Source organism: Pipistrellus kuhlii, unplaced genomic scaffold, assembly GCF_014108245.1.
Source record: "Pipistrellus kuhlii isolate mPipKuh1 unplaced genomic scaffold, mPipKuh1.p scaffold_m20_p_55, whole genome shotgun sequence".
NCBI lineage: Eukaryota > Metazoa > Chordata > Mammalia > Chiroptera > Vespertilionidae > Pipistrellus > Pipistrellus kuhlii.
Genome location: NW_023425557.1, coordinates 122,643 through 138,444, shown reverse-complemented (window position 1 = coordinate 138,444; position 15,802 = coordinate 122,643). Strand labels below are relative to the sequence as shown.

The 15,802-nt window shown below is 47.6% G+C and overlaps 1 protein-coding gene across 1 annotated transcript in view; it reads right to left on the bottom strand.

Annotated features, from left to right (window-relative positions):
- Positions 1-214: 214 nt before the first annotated feature.
- ZNF541 (zinc finger protein 541) overlaps positions 215-15,802 on the bottom strand; it is a 41,935-nt gene continuing 26,347 nt past the window's right edge. The window contains exons 8-16 of the mRNA XM_036416416.2: positions 14,872-15,196; positions 9,860-9,923; positions 9,148-9,290; positions 8,681-8,784; positions 7,076-7,151; positions 6,426-6,514; positions 1,354-1,494; positions 1,019-1,200; positions 215-892 (exon numbers count right to left, since the gene is read on the bottom strand). Coding sequence (XP_036272309.1) covers positions 724-892; positions 1,019-1,200; positions 1,354-1,494; positions 6,426-6,514; positions 7,076-7,151; positions 8,681-8,784; positions 9,148-9,290; positions 9,860-9,923; positions 14,872-15,196 — 1,293 coding nt within the window. The 3' untranslated portion in view covers positions 215-723. The remainder of the gene's footprint in view (positions 893-1,018; positions 1,201-1,353; positions 1,495-6,425; positions 6,515-7,075; positions 7,152-8,680; positions 8,785-9,147; positions 9,291-9,859; positions 9,924-14,871; positions 15,197-15,802) is intronic.

Genomic DNA, 15,802 nt, shown 5'->3' with positions numbered 1-15,802 from the left:
GTGTCTCTGCAGCCTGTCACATGACTGGGCACTGCCGGGCACACAGTAGGGCACTGCCGGGCACACAGTAGGGCATGTGATTGCTGAATGGATGCTCGAGGCCCCAGCTCCTCCAGGGCAGGGGCTGGGTCACTCATCTCTGAGGCTCCAGCAAGAGTCAGGGGCGCGAAAGCCTCTCAGATCAAAAGTCCAGGGAAGCCAGAAGACAGCCGCTCAAGAACCCAATTTAATAAGATTTACAAGTCGACACGTACAAAAACCTAACAATGTACAAGTCACTGCGAGACTAGGGGCTGAGTCTGGAAGCAGAGAGAGCCCCACGGTGCCATCTGAAGGTGTTTTCCCGCTGATTCTACATCTTGGCCTCACCCAGCAGTGGAACCAAACCCCAAACCAGGCTAACATTTGAGGGCTCCCAGATCTAGGTGTCCCTGCGCCAGCCTCCTTTGTGCCCGAGTGGAACTGGGAGGAGGGGAGAGACTGTTGCCCTAAAGGGACTGGAGCGGGCACCCGCCGGCAGGGACTTGGCAGCTGCCCGATGACTGTGCGTCTCCTGCCTGCTTATGGTTCAATGCTCACGGTGTCTGCAAGCTGGGCGGGCCCCCGGGGAGGATGTGGGGAGCAGAGGGTGCCCCGAATGCCTTGGAGAGGCTGCAGGAAGAGGTGGCAGAGCTGGGGCCCCCATCCCCACTGCTGCCTGGCCCCCGAGCCAGCTGCCGGGAATCACCACTGCAGGGGCCCGATGTCAGCCCCCATCTCCTCCTCGTCATCCTCCTCCTCCTTCAGCTGCAAGGGCTTCGCCGGCCACTTCACCCTGACGATGGGCTCCACGTGGTCCTGCAGCCGGTGCCGCTTCATGTGGGCGTTTCGACTCTTAATCTTATCGAACACCCTGCCGAGCCACCAGAGGACCGGGTCAGAGCGGGGGAGGGGGCGCCCAGGGGAAGCGGGGAGGGCAGGGGGCAGCGGTTTGCGGTTTGCGGGGTTTGCGTGTCCTGCCTCGGGGAAGGGCCGGTACCTCTCACACTCTCTGCAGGGAAACACGCTCGGGCCCTCCGCGCTGCCGGGCCGCTCCGGGGTCCGCTTGGGGCCGGTGCTGGGGCTGGAGTTGAGGATGGACTCCCTCCGGTAGCTCTTGGTCTTTATCTTTAACTCGGGGGTTGGGCGGTGGCTAGGTCTCTCTCGGGGGCTGCACGTGACCTGCAGGGCGGGCAGAAGCCCTGTGCGTGCGGTGCTGACCCTCCGCAGGGGCACAGGGCACAGACCCCTCTGCAGGGGACCCCCTCTGCGGGGGAGCCCCTCCCCAGCCCCGGCAGGGGCGGCAGCACTGAAGTCCCCACGCCCCGCCCCTACCTTGGCCTCTGTCCGGTCGGCTTCCTCCGGCTCTCTCCGGAGCCGCTTTTCCAGCCCTGGGGCTCGGCCGCAGTCAAACTTGATCATTTTTTTCCAGATGTAATAATACTCCACACATTGGGCCACGGTCTTGGTCTGGATCTAGGGAAAGCAAGCAGAAACTGGCTCTGGCCGCCCCCGGCAGCCAATTCCTCCCGGTGATGAAGGGCTTCCGAGTGAAGGGACCACGGCCAAGGCCATCCGAGCTCCGCACGCTGAGCAGCACGGACGCCCCAGGGCCCTTCTCTGCGGGAAGAGGCACAGGAAGGCACATGCAGGGCGCTCACCGTGACGTCACGCCTCAGGGCCCCGTTCCCACCGGGGGCCAAAGCGAATGCCCTGGTGCAGTGGCTGTCACACAGCCTCTGAGAGAACGAGGGGCCCAGGAGGGGAGGAGGGGGTCTGGTGGGCACAGCTGATCCCGGGCCTTCAGACCCCACCATGTGCTCCCCCCTCCATTAACAGTAATTCCCGTAGAAAGCAAACAGAATGGGGAAGGTTAACTGCTCCAGAAAGAAAATTAACCTGTTCTTCTCATCACACCAGAAAACGCGTTCTGTGCGTGGTCTTTTCAGTGCTGTGTGCACTCACACACCAGGGGTTACGCAGGCATCCTTTGCCTAAAGACTATCCCAACGTTAAGAAAGGTGGGCTTTTGTTTCCAAACAAGATGGGACGACAGGAACCAGATTTATTTCCCGTCGGAACAATGACAAGAAACAGTCAAGGTCGATGAATCCATGGTTGACTGTTGGGCTCCACGTGGTCCTGAAGCCGGTGCTTCATTGGTCACAATTTTTTTTTTTCCCTCTTGTAAGAAACTAAAATACCAGAGTCCCAACTTTCTTCCTTGAGCGTGGGATCAGGCCCCAGCCTGGGCCCGGGGGGGAGGTGCCGGCGGAGACGGGTGGACTTCCTGAGCTGAGTTGAGGTGGAGTGGAGTGTCTGGGGAGACCAAGGTGGCGAGAGGCCACAGGATGAAGTGCAGCGGTGGAGAGAGCCGCATGGGAGGGTGGTGCTGACCAGCACGAGCACAGGAGGAGATGACTCCGAGTGGGGTAAAGACCCCGGAGAGGATGGGAGGAAAAGGTTCCAGCCCTCACACAGGGCCAGGACCAGGGCCTGTCCCCCCAGCCTGGTGGAAAACCTTGTAATTCACGAGGCACTGATAGTGTCATGAGAAGGGTCTTGCCTCAGTAGTGAAAAATAATGAACTCTACACAAAATGCTGTTCTGATCCCATCCAAAACAAATTCTAAAAGCAATATTCAAAAGGAACAAGTCGTTTTCAAGTTCAAGAATATTTATAGAATGCAAAAACATCCAGCACCAACCAGCTAAAATTCCCAAAGTCTGGAATCCAATGTAAAATTACTGGGTGTGCAAAAAGGAAAATATGACGTGTAATGGGGAGAAAATGTAACCCATCAGAATCAAGTCAGAATGAACACAGATGTTAGAATTAGCAGAGAAAGGCATTAGAAGTTAACGTAAGTGTGTAACGTATGTTTAAAAAGTGAATAGAGTCGTGGAGGATGTAAAAGAGATCCACACAGATTATTTAGAGATGAAAACACTGCATGGGATTAACATCAGATTAGACACTGAAGAAGGTCAGGTTAGTGAACTTGAAGATACAAATGTGGAAACCATCCAAAATGCAACACACGGAGGAAAAAATAATCAGTAAAAAGGAAAAGAACATCAGTGCCCTGGGGGCTGTGGAACAACTGCAGGAAGTCCAAGACGCACCTCAGTGGAGTCTTCAGAGGAGAAGGGAGGGACACAAGCACCATCTGAAGAAAAAATGGATGAAGTTTCCCCAAACTTAATGAACACTTTAAACCCACAAAGCCCAAGCACAAGAAAAAGAAAAAATGAAGAAAACTACTCCAAGCCATGGCATAATAAAATTGCTCAAAACCAGTGATAATGAGAAATTCCTAAAAACACCCAGCCACAGAAAAAAAGACATGTTATATATACAGACAAAAAAGATTAAAAAAGAAATATGTATATTGTTAGAAATAAAAGCAAGAGGAAAATAGAGCAACATCTTTACATTACTTAGAGAAAAAAAATGTCAAGTAGAATTCTATATTTAGCAAAGATGTCTTCAGAAATGAAGGCAAAATAAAGACTCTCTTGGCTATACAAAGCTGAAAGAATTTATTATTGGCAAACCTGCACTATAAGAAATGTTAAATGATGTACATTGATTTGCTTCTGGAAAGTGCTATCACATGAAAATATAGATCCACACAAATGAATGAAAATAACTACATAGGTAAATATAGGAAACATTATTTAAATCTCTCTAAAAACCAATCGACTGTTTTAAAAAATAGCACTGTATTGTGGGATTTATAACATGTAAAATAAAATGCTTAACACAACAGTATAAAGGCCAGGAGGAGCCCTAGCCAGTTTGGCTCAGTGGATAGAGCGTCAGCCTACGCATTAAAGGGTCGCAGGTTCAATTCCGGTCAATGACATGTACCTTGGTTGTAGGCTCCTCCCTAGCCCAGGCCCTGGTCAGGGCTTGTGCAGGAGGTAACCAATTGATGTGTTTCTTTTCACATCAATGCTTCTCTCTGTCCTTTCCTCTCTCATCCACTCTCCCTAAAAATCAATGGAAAAATATACTTGGGTGAAGATTAACAACAACAACAAAATAAAAAAATAAAGGCCAGCAGAAACGGAAGTATACTACTATAAGGTTTTCATTCTGCACATAAAATTATATCAAATTACTTGAAGATAGACTGTGATGAGTTAATGATGCAATGCATAAACTCTAAAGCAAACATCGAGTTACAGCCAATAAGCCAACAAAAGAGATAAAACATTATCCTAATATTTAACACATTAATCCCCAAGAAGGCAGAAAAAGTAGACGGGGGAAATAAAGAACAAATTGGAGAACAACAACAACAAAAAAACACAAGATGATACACTTAAACCAAACCATCTTAATAATTACTTTAAATGTAAATGATATAAATACTCCAATTAAAAGGCCAAATATTTCCTATGGAATAAAAAAGCAACACCCAACACACATTGCCTACAAAAATGCACATTAAATATAAAGATACAAATGGGTCAGAAGAGAATGAAAAAGATAACCATGCTAAAACCAATCTTAAGAAAACTACAATAGAGTGGCTGGCTATATTAATATCAGGAAAAGTATATTTCAAAACAAAGATTAAGAAAATAATTTAGCCCAACCGGTGTGGCTCAGTGAGTGAGCGTTGACCTATGAACCAGGAGGTCACAGTTTGATTCCCTGTCTGGGTATATGCCCGGGTTGTAGGCTCAATCCACAGTATGGGGCATGCAGGAGGCAGCTGATCAATGATTCTCTCTCATTATTGATGTTTCTATCTTTATCTTCCTCTCCCTGAAATCAATAAAAATATATTTTAAAAAGAAAATAATTTAATTGCAATCACAGGGTCAATTAATCAAGAGGAGGAAAGATTCCTAAATGTTTATGCATCTAAGTCAGAGCTTCAAAATACATGAAGCAAAAAATGATGTAACTGTCCTAGCTGGTGTGGCTCAGTGGATGAGCACTGGCCTGGGGACTGAAGGGTCCCAGGTTTGATTCCTGTTAAGGACATGTGCCTCCGTTGCAGGCTCAATCCTGGTCTGGTCAGGGTATGTGCAGGAGGGAACTAATCAATGTGTCTCTCACACTGATGTTCTCTCTCTCCCTCTCGTCTCTACCCTCCTTTACACTTTCTAAAAAATCAGTGGGAAAATATCCTCAGGTAAGGATTAACAACAGCAAAAAAGAACTGCAAGGAAAAACAGACCCCCAATTACACTGAAATATTTTAAAATTTTTATTTTTTTTAATTCTCACTGAAGGATATTGCTTTTTATTGATTTTAGAGAGAGAGAAAGGGAGGAGGAGAGAGAGAGATAGAGATATAGATAGATAGATAGATAGATAGACATCAATGTGAGAGAGAACATTGCTCAATTGCCTCCTATATGCACCCTGACTGGGGATTGAACCCACCTTATTGGTGTATGGGACAACGTTCCAAACAACTGAGCCAGATATTTGGCCTGGGCCAAATATCTGGACATCCCATTTTGAGTACTCACCTGAACAAGTGGAGAGGAAATGAACGGAAGGCCTGAACCACAATATTAACCATCCTGAACTGACAATTACAGAACTCCACACAGCTACAGCAAAATACACTTTATTTAAAGGTACTCAGAACATTTATCAAGATGCAGACTATGTTCTGGGCCATAACAAATGTCCAATATATTTAAAGGATTCAAGCCATATGGAGTATCTCTCTGACCTCAATTACATCATATAGGAAATCAGTAAAAGAAAAACTCTGGAAAACCCTCAAACATTTGGATACGAAATCATGTACTTTTCTACATAACTCACAGGTTCAAAAAAAAAAAAAATCAAGAGAGAAATTAAAAAGTATTTTGACCTGAATACAAATGAAAACCCTGCATAGCAAAATTCATGGAAGCAATACTTGGAAGGAAACTTATAGCACTAAACACCTGTAATAGGGAAGAAGGATGGTCTCAAATCAGTTTCCACTTTTAGAAACCATAAAAAAGAGCAAATGAAACCCCACGCAAACAGAAGAAAGGAAATAATAATAGAGCAGAAATCAACTAACTAGAAAACAATCAACAAAACCAAAGGCTAGTTCTTTTTTTATAAAATATATTGTTACTGATTTCAGAGATGAAGGGAGAGAGAGAGAGATGGAAACATCAATGATGAGAGAGAATCACTGATCGCCTTGCCTCCTGCACGCCCCCCACTGGGGTTGGAGCCCCCAACCTGGGCATGTGTGGTGCGTGATCTCCTCGTTCATAGGTCGATGTTCAACTACTGAGCCACGCTGGCTGGACAACGGTGGCTTTTTAAATTACAAAGTGTCTACAAATGAGCAGAGAGGTCCCCTGCCCGGTCTCCTTCAGCTCTGGCTCGGCTGTGAGGAGAGGCGTCCCCACATCCCACCCAGGCGCCTTACCGTCTTGTGTATCAGGTAAAAGTCCTTCTTGTGGGCGCAGAACGCCTTCTTAAAGAGCCTCTTCTCCATGGGGGTCCAGATGTCTGACCCTGTGGGAGGAACAGCCAAGGACGGGAAAGACATTTCTCCTCTGGGCCCACAGCCCTGGCTCAAATGCTGACCACCCTCCCTTTCAAATTCCTGTCTCCGAGCACCAACCACGTGCCAGGCATTCTGCTAAGCCCCTGATCTGCTTTCCCTCGTAGGATCCTCACAAAACCCTGAGCAGGTAGGGACCGTTACTATTCCCATTTTGCAGACGTAACCACTGAGCCTTCCATTGGGTAAGCGACTTGCCACCGGTAGGCGGCGCCCCCAGACCGCCTGACGTCAGGGCTGGTGTGTTGAACCCCTGACCCGAGCCCGCCTCCACCTCTCCGTGGCCAGAAGCATGCCCTTCCTGGCTGGGCAGAGCCTAGGAGGGAGCCACCGGCCAGGGGGAGGTGGAGTCCAGGGAAGAATGCAGTGCCCACTGAGTCGCCCTGCAGAGGGCAGGCCCTTGTGGGAAGGAAGGCAGAGCCACCCGGAGCACAGGCAGAGCTTGCCATCGCAGCTGCGGGGTTCCGGGGTCTCAGCCAGGCGGGACCAGGCTGGCGCCTCGCTCCAGTCACCTGTGTAGCGATAGTCGGTGAGCGGGTGAGCCTGCGGCTTCTGGGGTCCTCTGAGTAGGAGGGTCTCCAGGGCGACCTGGAACAAGAGGAGTGGCAGGTACTTACTCACCGTCTCCTTCATTCAGAACCACTTCCAGCCTTCCCCACCCCACGGCTGCTCAAAGCGAGGATGGTCCGCGACGGGCCACCGCCCGGGAGGCATCCGTGGCACGTCGACTGGCTCCTGAGCACGCTGTGGGGGACGGTTGATACTATTTTTTCGTAGCAAGACTTTCTTATGATTTCTTCTGGCTCAAGCTCCGTATTTCCTTCAAGGACCAGCGTTTTGGGAGCACTGCCCTTGCCATGGCCCCACGAGATCTGCTTCATAGCACTAACGATGTGTAAAGCATATTTCCTGTGCTGACTCCAAGCCCCATGAAGAGAGGGGGTTGTGTCCTGCTCACCAGCACAGGACTGGCTGTGTGATGTGCAGGCCCAGCGCGAAATGAAAACGTGGGGCCCTTCGATTCAAAGTGAAGTGTTTCAAGACGGTGGGCACAGAGCCGTCAACCAAGCGCGGGCGATGAGTGGGCCCTGCCCGTGCCACCGTCACCGGCGAGTCAGCGGGAGCCACAGCTGTGTGATCACCCGCTGAGCACCCGCTGGGCCTCTGCTGAGACGCAGCGGGGCTGAGGCTCTGGGTCCCTAACCTGTTAACTTCATTTTCCTCTCCCACTCCTCGGAGTTGGACTTTTTAAAAAATATATATATATTTTATTGATTTCAGAGAAAAAGGAATAGGGAGAAAGAGTTAGAAACATTAATGATGAGAGAGAACCATTGATTAGCTGCCTCCTGAACGCCCCCCACTGGGGATTGAGCCGACTGGAATCGAACCTGGGACCCTTCAGTCTACGGGCTGACGCTCTACCCACTGGGCCAAACCAGCTAGGGTGAGTTGGACTTTTATTTTCTAAACCTCAGGATTGTGAGGAGGGCCTTTGGAGACAGCAGAAGCATTTCAGTTATACCAGAGGTTTTCATGCTTGGGCTTGTGATTAAAAAATAAAAATAAAATAAAAATAGCCCTGGCTGGTTTGGCTCAGTGGATAGAGCGTCAGCCTGCGGACTGAAGGGTCCCAGGTTCGATTTTGGTCAAGGGCATGTACCTTGGTTGCCGGCACATCCCCAGTGGGGGTTGTGCAGGAGGCAGCAGATTAATGATTCTCTCTCATCGATGTTTCTAACTCTCTCTCCCTCTCCCTTCATCTCTGTAAAAATCAATAAAATATATAAAAAATAAAAGTAAATAAATAAATAAACAAACCAGATCAATGCAGGAACGGAGTTTCATCTACTAGGCTCCCCTCCCCATTGCCCCCGAGGGCTCAGAGGAACCCTGGGGCCTTGCTGTTTCCCTAAATAAGTAACTGATTTACTGAGCCAGTCTGCTCCTTCCTCCTTTGGTGTTTGAGGGCCACGCCAATCCCAGAGCCGCATGGGGGAGGACGGTGGCCTTCCTTCAGTTTCCATGCGGCCAGCCCCACGCAGAGGGCCCGTGGCAGACGCATGCAGCCCCAGAGCCGCCGCCCAGGCCTCCTCCCAGCCGCCCGCCTCCCTCACCTGGACGTCGCCCTGGGCTTCGTGCAGGCAGTGCAGGGCGAGCTCCAGGTTGGTGCCCCCTCCCGGCATGACGCTGGAGCAGGCCACGTTGCAGAGCTCGGTCACTGTTTCCAGAAGTGGCCCCAGCGCGGTGCATGGGAGAGGAGACACAGGGAGTCAGCAAGGGCCGGGGAGGAGGTTCCCTGGCAGCACAGACGGGGTCCCTCCCGTTTCAGATGGAGGGAAGGGAGGGCCCGGGAGGAAGGGCCGAAACCCTGCTCCTGGCGCCTGCTTTGGCTAGCCTGGCCCGCGACTGTGTGAGAAGAGGGGTGGGAGCAGGAGACAGGGGCCCGGGAGAAGCAGTACTGGACTGAGGGCTGGTCTCCTCCTCTCTCCCCTGCTGCTTCTTGGTCAAGGTGAGAACGGGGAGGAGAAACTCCTTGGAGATGGGGAGAAGCTTTGGGAAACTGGCCCCAACGCCCAGCCACCTCTATCCTGCGTTTCCAGGTTGGTCATCACATCTCCCCACGGCTTCCAGACCAGAGAGGCTAAATGCTCATCAATTCCGGCCAGCAATCTGTCCTGCAGCTCCGGGATCTCAGCCTGAAACCGGCTTCCTATGTTGATGTGTCTGCAATGAGGTCACATACACGAACATGCGAGATACGCGTGACTAAGATGGGAGCTGAAGATGCAAGGGGTGCCCTGCTCTGAGGAAACCCTCCGCCGTGCGAGTGTTGGTCACCCTGACCCACGTGCGGGCATTCCAGAAACCTCTCAAGGGGCATTTCCTTCCTTTCTCCGATCTCTTTTATTGCCAGGCTTCTGGCCTCAGGTGTCTCTCTTGGGGTCTAGGGCAAGGGACGTACATGCTGATACCTGACATCAACATCCATGGCCACATCCAGTTAACCACTGTGCCATCACCAATTCTACCTAGAACCCCGGGTTCTTGGGCATTCTTTCCCGATGGCCCCAACTAGGGTATGTCTGGACAAAGGAATATTGAGGGAACTTCCCTCAAGTAGCTGAAGAACGCCACCACGCCTCTCCTGGGAGGCACTGGAGCTATCCCTGACACCCCCCACCCCCCACCCCCGGGATGCAGAGCCCTGGGGAAAAACTGACACTGGAATGCAAGGAGGTGAAAGCAGCCCCGCTTTGGAAGGACCCTCAGGTTCCAAGTCAGTCCTAACTCACGGTTCAATGCTGATTCTGGTGTCATCCTTCACCACACAGATGCCAAAAGAACCTTCCACTTGATCTAGAAAACACACAACAAAAAGTCTCAAGAAGACACAGGAGAAGCGCTCCACAGAGCCCCTTCTGTCTGCCTTCCCAGGGCAGCTGGAAGCAGGCTCTTGAAGCCTGCATAGTAGGAAGGCTCTTCGGAAAGTTAAATTAAAGATAGAGCTACCGTAGGATCTAGCAGTCTCTTTCCTGGGTATTTATCCAAAAGAACTGAAATCAGGATCTCGAGAGATACCTGCACGCCCATGCTCATTGCAACACTCTCCATAATAGCTAAAATGTGTAAATAATCAAAATGGCCATTGCTGGTGAGTGGATTAAAAAAAAAAAAAGTGGTATAGACATACAACAGAATACTGATTAAACTTAGAAAGGAAATTCTGTAATATGCAACAACATAGATGAACCTTGAGGACATTATACTAAGTGACTAAACCAGTCACAGAAAGATAGATACTATGAGTTCACTTATATGAAGTATGTAAAATAGTCAAAGTCATATAATCAGAGAGTGCAAGGGTGGTTTCCAGGGCCTGAGGGAGTGGGAAACGAGTAGTTATTAATCAATGGGCGTTGAATTTTTAAGTAAGCAAGATGAGTAAGCTCTAGAGATGTGCTGTACAACATAGTCAAAATACTGTATTGCACATGTAAACGTTTTTTAAAAGGGTAAATTTCATGTTAACTATTCTTATCACACAAAAAGTTAACTCTTGAAAAAAGATTGAATGGAAGGTGGATAGGACTTCTGAAAATTATAACTCAGCACAACAACAAATTAACTGATAAAAAAATTATATTAAAAACAGTAAGTTAGCCCTAGCTGGTTTGGCTCAGTGGATAGAGCGTCAGCCTGCGGACTGAAGGGTCCCAGGTTTGATTCCAGCCAAGGGCACGAGCCTGGGTTGCGGGCTCCATCCCCGGTGAGGGACATGCAGGAGGCAGCCAGTCAATGATTCTCTCTCATCATTGATGTTTCTATCTCTCCCTCCATCTCCCTTCCTCTCTAAAATCAATAAAATATATTTAAAAAACAAACAAACAAACAAAACATACACACACACACACAAAAACAACAAACAGTAAGTTAAAGTCTCTGGAAGTTGTCTCAAAGGCAAACAGCATTTTAAGAAACACACACTCAAAAAAAACTGACCAAATCTTAGCAAGAACAATGAGAATCTGTGACATCTGAGCCATGACTCATCTACCTGGCCTCCAGCTCTGTAACAGACTCTACCCAGAGTACTCTCATCCAAGTAGTGCAGCCAAGGAGATGGGGCTTACTCTCCCCATCATTCCCATGTTTACATAATTAAAGGAAGGTATTATAATAATAAGGTCTCATCAAATAAAAAATACCATTAAGAGGCAAAAATTACAGAACCAAAATGAAGCTCAATGGATTTGAGCAGACAGGAGAAGTGATCAATAAACTAACTTCTGTAAATCAAAGGAGATAGTGGAATCTAAAAACCAGAAAAAAGAATGAAGAAAATTGAAGAGAGCCTTAGAGAAATGTGAGCTATCATTAACTGGAACAACATATGTATTGTATAATTCGAGGACCAGAAAAAAGAGAAAGGGTCAAAAATATTTAGAGTGTTAAAAACTGAAAACTTCCCAAATTTGATGAAAAACAAGATAGACATCTAAGAAACTCTATAAACTCCAAGCAGGATAAACACAAAGTGCTCCACATCCAAACACATTGTGGGCAAAATGTTGAAAGCCAAAGACAAAGATCTTAAAAACCAAGAGAGAAAAATAACTTGTTACGTATAAGAGCACCAGTAAGATTAACAGCTGAGCCCTAGCTAGTTTGGCTCAGTTGACAGAGCATCAGCTTGCAGACTGAAGGATCCCAGGCTCAATTCTGGCCAAGGGCACATGCCTGGGTTGTGGGCTCCATCTCCAATAGGGGTTGTGCAGAGGACAGCTGGTCAATGATTCTTTCTCATCATTGATGCTTTATCTCTCCCTCTCTCTTCCACTCTGAAATGAATAAAAATATATTTTTCAAAAAGATTAACAGCTGACTTCTCATCAGAAATGACAATGGATCAAAAGGCAGTGGAACAACATATTCAAATGGCTGAAATTAAAAAACTGTCAACCAAGAATCATATAATCAGCAAATTACCTTTCAAAATGAATGTAACATAAAGACATTATAACAAAAATAAAAATTGAGGAAAATCTAGTGCTAGCAGTCCTTTAGTATAAGAAATATTAAAGGTGAATTATGGTGGAGGGATTAAACAAAGAAAAGAAAGACTCACGGATACAGACAACAGCATAGTGAATGCCAGAGGGAAGTGGATGGAAGAGGCAGAGGAGGGTAAAGGAAGGACAAGTGGCGATGGAAGGAAACTTAGGGTGATGAACACACGATACAATATATAGGTGATGTATTTTAGAAATCATATCTGAAACCTATATAATTTTATTAACCAAGGTCACCCCAATCAATTCAATAAAAAGAAGTGGAATATTATCCTGCCATTAAAAAGGAATGAAGTACTGATACATACTGCAACATGGGAGAAACCTGAAAACATTATACAAAGTGAAAGAAGGCAATCACAAAGGACTAAATATTGTATGATTCCACTTACAAGAAATATTCAGAATAGCCAAGTTTACAGAGGCAGAAGTAGATTGGTGCTTACTGAGGGGTGCCAGGCAGGGGAAAGAGTGACTGTTAATGACTGTGGGGCTTCTTTTGGGGGTTGTCACAATGCCTGAAAATTGATCATTATAATGGTTGCACAGCTCTGTGGCTATGCTAAAAACCATTGCATTATTTATACTTTAAAGAGATGAACTGTATGGTATGTGAATTATATCTCCATAATGAAAATAAATACTAAAAAAAGTTCTTCAGACTGAAAGCCAGTGATATCAGATAGAAATTTGAACTTTTTTTTTAAAGAGCTCTGATAAAGGTAATTATATAAGTAATTATAAAAGTCAGTATAATTGCATATTTTTCTCCTTTCTTTTTTTTTTTTTCTCTCCTTTCTTAATTGACTTAAAAAGCCCTTGCATAAAACAGTATGTAGTTGCCAAAACCGGTTTGGCTCAGTGGATAGAGTGTCAGCCTGCGGACTGAAAGGACCCGGGTTCAATTCGGGTCAAGGGCATGTACCTTGGTTGCGGGCACATCTCCAGTAGGGGGTGTGCAAGGGGCAGCTGATCGATGATTCTCTCTCATTGATGTTTCTAACTCTCTATCCCTTTCTCTTCCTCTCTGTAAAAAAAATCAATAAAATATATATTTTTTAAAAAACAGTAGGTAGTTAAGCCTGTAACATACGGAAATGTATCATATGTGACAATAACAGCACCAAGGAGTGGAGCTGCATTGGAGTAGAGGAGTCACACCCAAACAGTATCTTTGAATCCACGGGAATAAATGAAGAGATCAGAAGTGTAAATATGAAAATGTATTTAAAAAGAAAGACAAATCTCAAATAATTCATGGGTCGTTGACATTCAACAAGGGTGTAACACAATTCAATGGGGAAAGAAAGAGCTTTTTAGCTATTGGTGCTGGAACACTGTAGACCCACATGCTAAAGAATGGATTTGGATCCTAACCTTACATAGAATATAAAAGTTAACTTAAAATGGATCAAATAACTAAATGCAAATTGGATCAAAGAACTAAATTTTATATTAAAATTATAAAACTCTTAGGAAAAAAACATGGGAGTAAACCTTTGTAAAGTAAATCTTTGGTCAGGCGAAATCTTAAATACAACACCGAGAGCACAGGCGATGAAAGAAAGAATTGGGCTTAATCAAAATGAACTTTGTACTGCAAACATTGCCATAAACAAACCAAAAGACAACTCACAAAAATGAGATAAGAGTATTTGTAGGAAAATAATATATCTGATAAGGGACTTGAACTCTCAAAAGACAATAATTAAAAGATAATAACTCAACATTTAAATGGGTGAAGGATCAAGAGACATTTCTCCTGAGAAGATATACATATGACAATAAGTACATGAAAAGGTGCTCAACATCATTAGCCATCAGGAAAATGCAAACCAATACCATAAAGAGATGACACTTCATACCTAACGTGGTTACAATGCAAACGATAGACAATAAGTCCTGGCAAGGTTGCGGAGAAACTGGACCTTTCAGACAGTGTTGGTGGGAATTTAAAATGGCGCAGTCATTTGGCAAACAGGCAATTCCTTAGATGATTAAACATCGTTACTATATGACCCAACAATTCCATTCCTAGGTATCTACCCAAGAAAAATGAATACACATCCACACCAGAACTTGTCCATGAATGTTCGTAATAGCATTACTTACAGAAGCCCAAACGGGGGAACATAAATGCTTATCAGCTGATGAATGGACAGATAAAACGTGATCCATCCAGACAGATACTATTCAGCCACATAGCGGAACAAACCACAGATCCCCATGGATCCATCCATCCTACATGGATGCGCCTTGGAAACATGCTAAATGAATAAACTACACACAAAATGTCCCGTATAACTCCACTTATACAGAATGTCCAGAATGGGCAGATCCGTGGGGAAAGGAGAGCAGTGGTTTCCCGGGGCTGGAGAGATTGGGGCGCTGGGGCTCTGGGGGTGACAGCGCTTCTTCTGGGGGTGATGAAATGCTCTCAAATCGACTGTGAGAGGAATGCACAGCCCTGCGAATACACTAAAAAACACGGTACATTCTGAGTGGTGGTTCACATGGCATGTAAGTTATACCTCAATAAAGCTGCTTAAAAAGTTGAGTGGAGGGCAGGCAGAAGGGTGCACGGCTAACTGGCTCTCTCTATGGTTGTCACACTCTAAGCACCTACAAAGCTGCTGGCCACAGAGGGACCCACAGCCATAGGACCAAAGGCCAACGGGAGCGGGCCTGGAACAGGGGTCCGCCTGCGGTGCCAGGAGCTCCGCAGCCCCACTCACCCCGCGGGGTGCTGATGAGCTTGTCGGGGCTGGCCTGGGCTGAGGTGGGACAGAGCGTGCTGAAATACAGCCCGGAGCCCTCCCGGATGGGGCTGAGCATCGGGGGTGGCGTGTAGGGAGGGCACTGGAACAGCCCCTTCAGGAGGCGGTCCACCAGGAACACCGGAGACCGCAGGCAGCTCTGGTGGCATCTTCCGGGGCCTGGCTCCCCGAACGTGGGGCGGGGCGGCGGGATGAACAGCGCCTTGTGTTGGGGGCGCTTCTTCCGCTTCCCATGCAGGCTGCTCTCCCTGCCGTCTCTCTCCTCCAGGTCCTTCTCCTGCCCCTGGGGAAGAAGCGAGGTCAGACCCCCGAAGGGTCACTGAGGCACCTGCCACACAGCTCGCCTGCCACACAGCTCCGTCCTCAGACGGCTGAGAGCGGGGAAAGGGAGCTGCCACCGGGGACAGAGGAAATGTGCCCTGCACACCGCCCCCTGCGTGGCCAGGCCCAGAGCCCTTCACCAAGGAGGCTGGGCAGGGCCACCCACCGAGCCAGGCCCTGTGCTCTGCCTGTGGTGGTCAAGGCTGGAGCCTTCTCACGCGCCCACACTCCAAGGAGAGGTCCCGACTCAGAGGATTTGGGAAACGTGTGAGGCCGGTTTCAATGACTGGCACTTAAATAGTGGGGGCCGGAGACTCCGAGTAACTGTGACAGAATGAAAATGTGTTCCCCTTCCGAGTGATCACAGCGCCTGTGAGAGGAACACGGGGTCCAGGCTCCTTGTCCCCACGTCCAGCGTGCACTGTTCTGGGCAGGACCTTCTAGTAACAGGCCAAACCTTACCGTATCTTCTCACCTCCACGCAATCTTCCTTCCTCTCTGCCAGGCTTACTCCTTCTGATCCTCCAGGTCTCAGCTCCCACACCCCCTCCTCCAGGAAGTCCTCCCT